Below are 12,208 nucleotides of genomic sequence, written 5' to 3'. Positions count from 1 at the left end.
GCGGCGCCCTCTGTTGGCTGCGGCTGCATCGGCTCGCTACAACGGGTCAGGTGTATCGACATTTCGTTCTGTGTACATTGTTACAAAGAATGACAATACAAAGGAAATTATTATTATTATTATTACTATTAAATCCTTCCCCAAGATTTCAATTTAAAATGACAAATTAGTCTATCTCAATGTACTCCCCAAGTACATATCACATTGCAGTGGTAAAGCTATATTCCGCTGGTTAAACTAATGTACTACATACGCTGCCATTATATCATATATATATGTGTATATATATATATATATATATATATATATATATATATATATATATATATATATATATATATATATAAGGATGATTAGTGCAGATAATGAATGGATATTAATTATATTTGCTTTTTAATTTGAGGGGTTTGAAAAAAAAAAAAAAAAAAATATATATATATATATATATATATATATATATATATATATATATATATATATATAATAAATTCCATTCTGCCAATTACATAAATGTAAAACAATAGCATGTAAAATAAGAAATGCATATTTTAAATGTTTTTTAATGTTGTAATAGTTTCAAGTGAATTATGTATGAATTATTGTGCATTTAATGAACTATAAATTTTAAAGTAAACACCTATGTATCCATCCATTATCTACACCGCTTATCCTCAGTAGGGTCGCGGGAGTGCTGGAGCCCATCGCAGCTATCTTCGGGCAGTGGGCAGGGGACACCCTGAATCGGTTGCCAGCCAGTCGCAGGGCCAACAGAGACAGACAACTCACTCTCATTCACACCTACGGACAATTTGAACCGGCCAATTAACCTAACATACATGTTTTTGGAATGTGGGAGAAAACCGGAGTGCCCGGAGGTAACCCATACAAGCACGGAGAGAACATGCAAACTCCACACAGGAGGTTCGATCTCATGGCCTCTGAACTGTGCTGCAAACGCGCTAACCACTGCGCTGCCGTGCTGCCTACACCTATATATGTTCCCCCGAAATATTATGTTTTAGTAACTCTAATTCGACAATACTTTCAGAAAACGTTGGTTGCCATCTGTTACCCAAAAATATTTAATCGTTATTTATTCATATGATTTCCTGAGGCTGTTACCTATTAATAGTAGCCTAGATGGTAAGGCGCCCGCTTTGAGACTGGGAGGTCGGTGGTTCGCGCCCCGGCCGAGTCACTCCTAAGACTTAAAAAGTGGTCGGCGGCGCCCTCTGTTGGCTGCGGCTGCATCGGCTCGCTACAACGGGTCAGGTGCAATCGACATTTCGTTCTGTGTACATTGTTACACAGAATGACAATACAAGGAAATTATTATTATTATTATTATTTATTTATTCATTCATTTCACGTGAAATGTGAATCCCGATAGAAAATTTAAGCCCTATGCGTAATATTTGACCACTAGATGGCACAGTGTTTTCTGGTACAAGAAAGAGTCATTGATACACGGCACAGCGTGGCAACAGGATGCCAGACAAACATGGCGCCAAACTAAGTGTGGATTCCACGGTGTGAAAGAAATACAAATTACTCTACCTAAAAATAAACATTGGTATGAAAGCTCATGTATTCTTGCCTTGTATTCAGATGGTCTGCATTTATATAGCGCTTTTCAAGTCAATGAAGACCTCCCAAAGCACTTTACAATGTGATTCACACTTACCCATTCACACACACACTCACACACCAATAGGGACTCAGCCATGCAAGGCACCTACCTGCTTATTGGGGGCATTAGGGATTCAGTGTCTTGCCCAAGGACACTTCGACATATAACACAGAGGAGCCGGGAATCAAACCTGCGAACTTTTGATCCCAAGACGAGCGCTCTACCTCCTGAGCAGATGTTTAGATTTTTACTGGATGAAAGTTTTTGCACCACTAGAAAGCACTAAATATTGCACACTGTCTCTTTAGTTGTGAGTTTTGAAAAAAAATGCAGGCATATATCAGTTTTACTGGCAGGGATCTAACGATTATATTTGAACAATCACAGGTTGTTGTGGATGTCTCCTTGGGGTCAACATGACAAAACCGATCCCGATTTTGTTGGACTTTTAAAGCAATGCCAATTGGGTAATCACATAAAGCTTGTTCGAAAATGGGAGTAAATTGCCTATATAATAATATGGCAACATAAAGTGAAGAGAAAAATACAATCAAATGATGCTATACAGTATGTTGTTAGAGATCTACCTGAATACTTCTTGAAATTTCTCATCTTATGTAATGCCCTTCATGATGTTTTGCTGAAATCGCAACGTAAACAGAGTGTAGAAAATGCAGGGCTTGTGCCTGAAAAGGATGAAAGAAATGAAACATACAGTTCTATATATGATTATGTAGGACGGTGCTTTGAAGTGAAATATGATTACAGGCTTCTACAGTTAACTTCGTTGAAAAGGTTGCTCTCTTTGAATGTAGCGACCTGTGGCTAAAGGTTGAAAGCCTTTGGAATCACCATGTGATCTTATTTTTGTTTTTTTTATTCAACGTGTGAAGATTCATTCCAATAAATTTCCATTTTTTTCCAGACCTTTATTATACGGTGGTACCTCTTAATACCAGCACCAATAAACACGGGAATTTTGGTATAAAGATGGCGGCGCGCGCAAGTGCAGCGGCTTCACGGGCTCCAGTTTGTCTTTTGGTTTTCAGTGTTCTTTTATCCCTCATATTTTCCCTTCGACTCCTTTCGCAACTACAATAACATCCACAACATCCCGAGGGATATACAGAGACCACCGGATCTCCCTGGGTGATCTGCCTGCCGACAACGACGGAGCAAAAGGAAAAGGCTGCCAGTCGGGCCTGGGCTAAGAAGGCGACCACACAGACCAGCGCTCCCAAGCATGTTCCTAACCAACGCCAGATCCATCGTCCACAAAATGAGTGAATTTGAGCTGCGGATCGCCACCAACAGCGTCCGAAATTGGAGTATTTTTGTCATCATGGAGTCTTGGCTTTCCCGACGCCGCAGTCCAACTAGCAGGACGCACGCTTCACCGGCACGAACGAGACGGAGACTCCGGTAAAAACAGGGGTTGGGGACTATGCGCTACAATAACAGTCAAATCATTGACACACACTGCTCACTCGATATAGAGTTTCTAGCAGTATCGTGTAGACCCTACCAAGAGAGCTAACTGTGGTCATTGTGCTTGCTGTTTACGTTCCACCGGATGCTAATGTTAGCATAGCGTTTAATCTCCTGCCCGCTGCTATCAATAAACAGCAGCTTGCACACCCCAACGGAGCTTTTATCGTCGCCGGCGACTTTAATCAGGCATGTTTAAGGACTGTACTTCCCAAATCCATTCAATACGTGGACTGAGCAATTAGGGAAAAAACACTGGACCGTGTGTACAGTAAGACCAAATATCTAGTTGGATCCGCCCATCTCTGTCTGTCCCTCACCCCCCTCATACACCCCCCACTCCGGAGAAAAACAAAGCCTCTACAACAAGGACAGTACAAACATCTTCTTTGTTCCTTTATCTCTTTGTTTTCCTTATATCCTCACTGTAAAATGTGGCACTGGAGTGCCACGCCCAATTTCGTTGTCACAATATATCCCATGTTGTAACAATGACAATAAAGGTATATTCTATTCTATTCTATAAAGGTTTTTTTTAGATGAAAAATCTACCTTGCTATACGAAGGAAAATCCAGTTCACAAGCTGTCTCAGAGGCTACCACTAGAGACATGCTCATGACTGCTTACCACCAGCCTCAGATTGTCCAGTTTGAGCATGCAAACAAATGATGGATTTTTTTTTGTATACTTTTGTTTAAAGTTATAGTAACTTTGATTTTACCTGTACAGTAAGCGCATACGTATCAGAGTCTCTTGATCTCATACAAGTCAACCTAAGCCAATTACCCCCCTTGTTAATTATTGCAAATCCTCCTTATTAGGAAATAATAAGCCTTTAAAAATAAAACGGGACACCTACTCACAGCAAGACAGACCATGTTGAATAATAATGCATTTGTAGGTTTTAGATCAGGGGATGGTGTCATAATAGTCTGTAGTTTGCAATAGTCTTTGATCTGTGCAGCCCTTTGAGACTCTTTGTGATTAAGGGCTATACAAATAAACATGACTTGACTTCTCTGCTTTTGGGAGGACGGAAGCAGACCAATCTGTTTTTAATTATTTCAGATTGGGAAAATTTGCTTGTCACACAAGCAATTTGAGCTAGGAGCACGATCCTTTGACAAACTAAGACCGTAAGAAGCGGTACCACCGTATTTTTCGACCACCAAAATCCAAAGATGTATCCTGTTGATACAAACGAAGCAAAAAAATATTCTTCTGTCTCGGATTCTTGCTCGAAATAGAATTCAAGGCATCTGGGGTGGAATAAAAAATGAATGAGACCGTCTCCAAACACCAAAGTTTGAAGACGTCCTCTTATCATTGTGTCAACAGTGTTCTCTAGGCCTTGTTTGTGTTTCTGACACTTGGTTGGCTCCTCCAAAGACTCGCCGCCGCTTTTATGATGGAGTTTGGATGAAGTGTTCTCAGAGTGAGCGCGTGACCAATTTGGCATTGTTCAGTTGCCAGGGCCATCATTTTCCAGCCAAAAAGCGAAAATCAGCATACGGGAAACAGAAAAAATGCTGCAGGTGTGGTGACTTGGTTTAAAAAAACAACCCAAAAAAAACAAAAGAAAGGGAAGTTTGTTCATCGTCAAGGAAATGATCCCTCAAAAATCGGATGGGTAAAACTCAAGAGTTCTGAAAAAAAACTGCAACCCAGGTTTCATTTTGCTACAGGTCTATTGCGGGTAAAGGACAAAGTCTAAAAAATCCTGAAGTAGTCAGCCAATTCTGGTTCAAACAGTGATGTTGAGGTAAGCCTGACCATTTATTTAGGTACACCACAGGGCTGGGTTTTCCAGGGGCAATTTGAAGCCCACAAACCATTTTTAAGAAATAGACAACTCTGTCAACTCATAGTATTACGCCTGAATTTCTGTTTTTTTCTTTCTTAAATATATTTTTCGCACCATTTTTGGCCATATGTCAGCTCTTAAACATGCGGTGCTTTTAGGAGCCAACTTGGTAATGGCACTGATTTCCATTTAGAAATGCACATGGTTACTTGACTTCTTTAGTCGTGTGGAAGTCGTGAACGGGTGCCATGACATGTCTTGGACACTCCTGTTTAACCGTTTTTTTGTGCATAATTGAATCTGTAAGTTTGTAGGTTCTTCATTACATATTTGCATTTGAATTATTTTCTCGAAAAATTGCATCACTGCTTTTGCGAAATTTACTGCATCACTTCAGTTAGTATTAGATAGACAGAGAGAGTGAGATAGATAGATGGATAGATAGATACTTTATTCATCCCCGTAGGGAAATTCACACTTCCAGCAGTATCCTTGTGTTGAAAAATAAAATTATAAAATAAAAGATAAAGAATACAAAAATACCCAATAGTGTATTTAAATAGTGCTACGGAAAATACACACTTTAATAAAAATAAGGTTATATGCAAATGTGGGGGTGGGGTTTAATGTGGGCTTTTACTCCCCCGGGTGGAGTTAAAGAGCCTCATTGGCTTAGGAGGTAAAGCGCTCGTCTTGGGATCAAGGGGTCACATGTTCGATTCTCGGCTCCTACGTGTTAGCCTAGATGGTAAGGCGCCCGCTTTGAGACTGGGAGGTCGGTGGTTCGCGCCCCGGCCGAGTCATTCCTAAGACTTAAAAAGTGGTCGGCGGCGCCCTCTGTTGGCTGCGGCTGCATCGGCTCGCTACAACGGGTCAGGTGCAATCGACATTTCGTTCTGTGTACATTGTTACACAGAATGACAATACAAGGAAATTATTATTATTATTATTATTATTATATGTCGAAGTGTCTTTGGGCAAGACACTTAATCCCTAATGCCTCGGTTAGCAGGTAGTTGCCTTGCATGGCAGACGCTGCTATCGGTTAAAAAGGAAAAGTGTGAAGCACGTTGTAAAGCACTTTGGGGGGTCGTCATTGACTTGAAAAGCGCTATATAAATGCAGACCATTTACATTTACATCTCCTCAGTCTGTCCGTGGAACACGACTGTGAAAGCAGTTTAAGTTTATGGTGGACATTCTGTATAAAAGGTCTCACATAATTTAATCAAAATCCTTGCCCCATACCACGTCACAGGTATGAACATTAGGTTTGCTTATTTTTCTACATACGAACATGCAAATTTACAGTTGAAAATCACAGTTTTATTTATCATAAAATTCGTGAACTGCTCTGGTACACAAAAACTAATCTGAGTTTTACAAGATCAGAGCTCTTTAAATTTACCTTCCGTCTATAGCAGGACTTTTTAGAAAGGGTAGACAAAAAGACCTAAGAAACCTATTAGAAAAATAACAATTTAATGAATACTTGATGCTGTTACAAAGATGAAATAAAGCCCTTCCACATGATGAGGGCCCATAAATGCATTAAACCCATTGAGAAACCTTGAATAAGACAGGAAAATATAGTGCTTACCTAGACCAAACTCCACTTGAGATATCTTCAGAGGCCGAGGAACTCCTGCAAGAGAAACAAAGCCTTAGGTTATAAAAGATGACGTAAAAAATCCAATACTGGAGAATAAGTACTGTCAAACAAGGTTTCACACACTCAAAAATGGTTTAAAAACGGCGTTTTTAGCAGTGGCTCAATGCCACTGGAAATTACTCAAAGGTGTTTTTCTGATCAACTATCGATAACTCATTTTTGCACCCAGGGTATTTTTCTTAATATTATGTGTCTGCTCCATGAAAAATGGGTGGTCGAAAATAAATCTGATTATAATAATTTTGAATGGTAAACAACCTATACGCAGAAGATTAAAACCAATCACTGATAAAAATGAATTTAAAAAAAAACACCAAAACGAATAGTGGTGCACAAACTTTATCTACAATATTCCCTCAAATTTTGCTGCTAATCCATTCAATAACCGCCCGTTTTTAGTGGATCTTTGCAATGCGAGAACCACATATACAAATATAATCTCAATTTTTTTTTATGCTGCAAAGCACTGTGAACTTAGTCTTACTCACTTAAAAAGCCCCACGTATATTGATAGTTTTATTTTCTTTCCCTGTAGTGAAAAAGCCAGAGTCCATATAAAGTGGATGCAACAGTTGTCTCCATCCACATATAGTGTAAGTGTATGCTTCTGGCAAGCAACTTAATCTCAAATAGACTCAGACAGCTTCTTCCCAAGAGCTGTTACCATTATCAACTCGTTTGCGCTAAAAAACAATTGAACCGGAATTAATCATTATCAGCTCAATACTGGTTTTATTGCACAAATTTTCTTACCTTGTTTTATTCTATTTTTTTATTTGACATTTCTTATTCCAATTATGCGTGCACTTATGATGGAGCTCAAATTTTGTTATATCTGTATAACGACAATAAAGACATTCAATTCCATTCAATTCTTGACATTGAAAAAAGATTCATTTGGATTGCTCCAATCATCGCCTAGGATATAAAAAGCAGTTCTCAGATTGTTTGAGTGTAAAGGCACTAACAAAAAGAAACAACGAAATATTTGCACAAAAGAACAGCTGTACAACAGAGTGATATAAAACATAGCCATGTGGCGAAAGGGAGTCGACTGAAGCCGGAACCTCTGAGTGGAATGTCACTTTTTTCCCTTGCTGGGGAGACATTTTCAAAATCAAAACAAGAAAATAACCTTACCCTACAAAACGGAAAACAAAAAGGTTACATTTCAAATTTACAATAGCACTCTAGTCCTCGAGGTCTGCGTGTCCCCCCTGGTTTCGAGGTTTCTCAGCTACACAGGTGATTCCGAGCTCCTGCAGCTTGCCAACGAGCTCATAATTTGTGTCGAGAAGACCAGAAACCTCCAAAATCAAACAGGACACGCACTTCTCGAGGACCGGAGTGCTCAGGTCCGTTTTGAAGTGATACCATAATACTGCAAATACATATTTATCCGTAAAACCAATCATTGGAAAAGACATCTGTGATGCACTAAGGACGCAAAAGACAAACGGCAAATTGCCACAGGAATACTGTTCTCCAAAAACTAGCAATAGCACTCCAGTAGATTTTTATTTATCTATTTTAACAGTTTTGTATATCGGGGGAAAGCAAATCTCGCCCAAAACATTTGAGTTTGAAGTGCCAATCCTTCCCACGGGCCTGACATCCGCAGCGTCTTAGGCCCTGCTAGCTTAAAGAGTTTTGTGCTGCCGCAGCCCGACGTGTCATCGAAGCTTATCAAAGTTTCATCAGTGCTGGCTCCAATGTGACAAAAGACGGCACACTCCGCATCCCTGGATAGTGAAAGCGGAGTGTCGACAGGAATAAAAAAAAAAAAAAAAAACAGCTTTGTTTGGACAGATAATTGGCCTGTCTGCATAGCTGAGTGCATGTAAAATTACAGACTAAGGTGCCGTTCTATCACCATCTACATGTAATCAGTGTTTTGTGTTTTTACATAATTTCATATTTGATTTTGAAAAAGGCAAATGCTGAGTTACATTTCTAATATTCATGCAAATGATTTCTATAAGCCATTACTGTTTTGCTCACTGTCAATCAATTCCATTCAAGTGTTCCATATTGCGGTTCAACTTTTGCGTCTATATAGCAGTGTTCTCGTTTGCCCGCGTCCCTGCGTCCTAGACGCATCAATTCTGCTGGGAACGCAAAGTGTCAAGTCAACGTGCGTGCCCAGGACTTTTTTGACACAATATGTCATTTTTTATATTACATTTATTTTTAAACAAAGATTTACCGCACTCCAAACTTTTCGTCAGGCAGATCCGCCATTGTTGTTTTGGTCTCGCGGTTCAAGTTTTCGTCAAAAGACAAAAGAATACTCCTAGCAAGGACTTTTCTGCCAAAATTGACTCAATTATATTCCTGGTTACGATATGAGGAGGATGATAATGGATTGGACCTTGAGAAGGCATTACAACTGTGGCGGGACAGCAAACCACGAAGAATATATGAATTGTAAAATCTGAAGTGATAACTTGCTTTGTATTACCAATTAACTGTGATTAAAACTGCACGAATACATAGACTAATATTTCAGCAATATGCTTTTGTATAATGTACAATATTTTTGTGAAGTGAAAAATCTGAAGTGATAACTGCTTTGTATTATCAATTCACTGTGATGATTAAAACTGAATGAAAATACAGATTGATATAATTTTTTATTTTGAATAATGTGCAATATTGTTGTGAACTGAAAAATCTTGAAGTGATAACTGATTTGTATTACCAATAAACCGATGATTAAAACTGAATGAATATATAGATCTATACAATATATTTGTCGCCGATTTACAATGTCAACCTCGATAACACTAAATTTTGGGGACCCATAGATCTCTGTTGGGACCCATAGATTTTTGAGCATGCGAGTCCCCGGGACCAATCACTTTTCACAGGTAAAATTAACACTGATATAGTATGGTTTACTCAATTGTTTTCTTTTAGTTTTTGGCTTGTGGATTAACTTGACCCAACAAAAACTCTTTTATTTTTTTGCTTATTCTAAATATCTTATACCACCTGACCAGCTCGGTGGCCTTGGAGGTATGGCGCCCGCCTCGAGACTGGGAGGTTGTGGTTCAAGCCTCGGCCGAGTCACACCTAAGACTTAAACATTGGTACCCGTTGCCTCCCGGCTTGGCGTTCAGCATTAGGGGTTGGAATTGGGGGGTTTGGTCACTTAATGACTCCCAACACCTCAGTTGGGTTGAACGAGGGTGCTGGGAATCCCCTCCTCTAAATCAATCTCCCAAAAAGAGTCAGAAATGACTCTAGCCACCTCCCACTAGGGGGATATGGCTGTGGTATATAATATAAATATCTTAATTTGAATTGTTAAACCAGCTATTCTTCGAGTTAGTCATGTTTGTTCTGTACTTTTCTGTTTTCCCTAAACGTATTTCCTCTAAAAGCTTTCACTTATTTACATTATTTAGGGGCAGCACGACGGCGCAAGTGGTTAGTGCGTGTGCGGCACAGTTGTGAGGTCATGAGATCAAACCTTCCTGTGTGGAGTTTGCATGTTCTCCCCGTGCTTGCGTGGGTTTCCTCCGGGCACTACGGTTTCCTCCCACATTCCAAAAACATGCATGTCAGGTTAATGGGCCGGTCCAAATTGTCCCTAGGTGTGTGCCCTGCGACTGGCTGGCAATGTTCAGGGTGTCCCCTGCCCACTTCCCAAAGATGGCTAGGATGGGCTCCAGCACCCCGGGACCCTACTGAGGATAAGCGGTGCAGATAATGGGTGGATTGATGGAGATTATTTGGGGGTTTCCTTTCAAAATGTTTTTTAAACAGCTACCATTTTTTCAGGGTGTATTAGTTTGACGTCCTTTACTTTGTGTGCCGGTGCCTAATTCCTTTTTCAGATGGTTGCATTAGCAACTTATTTCCCACTTCCCAAAGGTTTTAAACCCACCCAGCTATTCACACAGCTTGAAACATTTGTACAAATGCAGACTTCACAGGCAATGTCTCAATCTGAAATTGAGCACCAGCACTCTGTGCTTTACACAAATTCCAATACTTTTACACACGTGATAAATGAGAACATCCAAATGGAAACTGTTTATCTCTCCCCGATGTACAATAAATCATTGGAAGAAACCCGAGTTATCCCCTTGTGTTCCATCTTCTGATGCTAAAAGGCATTAGTTTTGCCATACAGTGAAAATAGGAAGTACGGTAGAACCGGGTTCCCACCTGATGTTTTCACTTTTTTTGATGTGTATTAAGATGTTTTTTAAGCTCCTCTTTAATAAATTGACTTGCCATGACCAAAAACCTACAAAATTATAAATTTTCAGTGTTCATTTTTGTAGTCTATTCAAGTCATGTTTATTTGTATAGCCCTTAATCACAAAGTCTCAGAGAGCTGCACAGACCACAGATGATTGCAAACCACATACTATTATGACAATATCCCCTGATCTACATGAGGGCAAATAATACACAGATATTGTCAACATAAAATATAGGTTATTCATATGGTACAGAATAGAAGTATGTTTTAAGCTTAGATTGAAATATTTCCACTGAGGTTGCAGAAGGAATCTCAGGGGAAAGAGCATTCCACAGCACCGGGGCCTGAATGGAGAACGCTCTCGAACCTGCGGATCTCTTCTCAGCTCATGGGATCCACTAGTAGACCAGGGTTTTCAGAGCGAAGGCTCCGGACCGGAACATAAGGGGAAATTAAATCTAAAAGATATGAGGGAGCATGCATGATTTTGTATACTACCAACAGAACCTTAAAATCACATTGTAGGACATTTATTTGAATGAATCCAATACCAAAAATATAATTGTCATCTTGAAAGGCAATTTAAAACAAAATAGAGAACGACAGGCTGAATAAGTGTAACGTTAAATGACTGATGTGCCTGGAGATTTCAGTACCAACATAACATACTAGGAGTTATTCAGATGAATCTAACACAAAGAACATGTTTACCAAATTATGAGTTCCACTCCAAATCACTAATTCCAATAAAATATTCATCTTCTGTGTCCATTTTTAAACAACTCCCCCAACTCGGGAGTTAAGATGAGATGCTTCCTTTTCTACTTTACTCACGTGAGTCTCATCATCACCTCTTCTTCTTGCTAACTCCAAACGCTGCGCGATTACTGTTTTTGGCTGCACATGTCCCTATTCGCAGCTGTGATCTGCAGAATATGATATTTTTCCCGGTGCCATTTTTGTTCAGCCTCTTCTCCATTGTTTTTAGAAATTACTGGCAATGTTGAAATTACCAACACAGGCCTAGACTAACTTCTTGCATTTCAGTGTGGAAATAACATGTGAAATGATATAATAATGTGTCAATGATTTCACACACAAGTCACACCGGAGTATAAGTCGCACCCCCAAACTGTGACGGAAAGACTTGACCTGTCCCCCATTACACTTCGGTAAGATTTTGAGTCTTCGCGGTCCATTAGAAGAGCCGATGAGCCACAGTCAGGCCAATTGTGTCTCAGAAAGCGGATTTTATTTTTACCATTGACTGTCCGGCGCAGATGCTTCCTCCTGGTTTGTGTGCCCGACTGTGAACGTGATGAATGAGATAGAGCGGCGGTGACGGATGACTTGTCGGTCCTGCAGCCATCGTTGCAACGGAGACCCCGAAGGACAAT

The 12,208-nt window shown here is 39.8% G+C and overlaps 1 protein-coding gene across 2 annotated transcripts in view; it reads right to left on the bottom strand.

Moving 5' to 3' along the window:
• Positions 1-12,208, bottom strand: part of inpp4b (inositol polyphosphate-4-phosphatase type II B) — a 324,645-nt gene that overhangs the window by 248,697 nt on the left and 63,740 nt on the right. For both annotated transcript variants that reach the window (XM_088341789.1, XM_088341788.1), the window contains exon 4: positions 6,524-6,568. In XM_088341789.1, the coding sequence (XP_088197915.1) occupies positions 6,524-6,568 (45 nt within the window). The remainder of the gene's footprint in view (positions 1-6,523; positions 6,569-12,208) is intronic.

The sequence above is a fragment of the Urocampus carinirostris genome, chromosome 8 (genome assembly GCF_059441175.1).
Source record: "Urocampus carinirostris isolate Australia breed hairy pipefish chromosome 8, RoL_Ucar_1.0, whole genome shotgun sequence".
In the NCBI taxonomy this organism is placed as follows: domain Eukaryota; kingdom Metazoa; phylum Chordata; class Actinopteri; order Syngnathiformes; family Syngnathidae; genus Urocampus; species Urocampus carinirostris.
The sequence above is the reverse complement of the archived record's forward strand: the minus strand, read 5'-3'. Positions and strand labels throughout refer to the sequence as shown.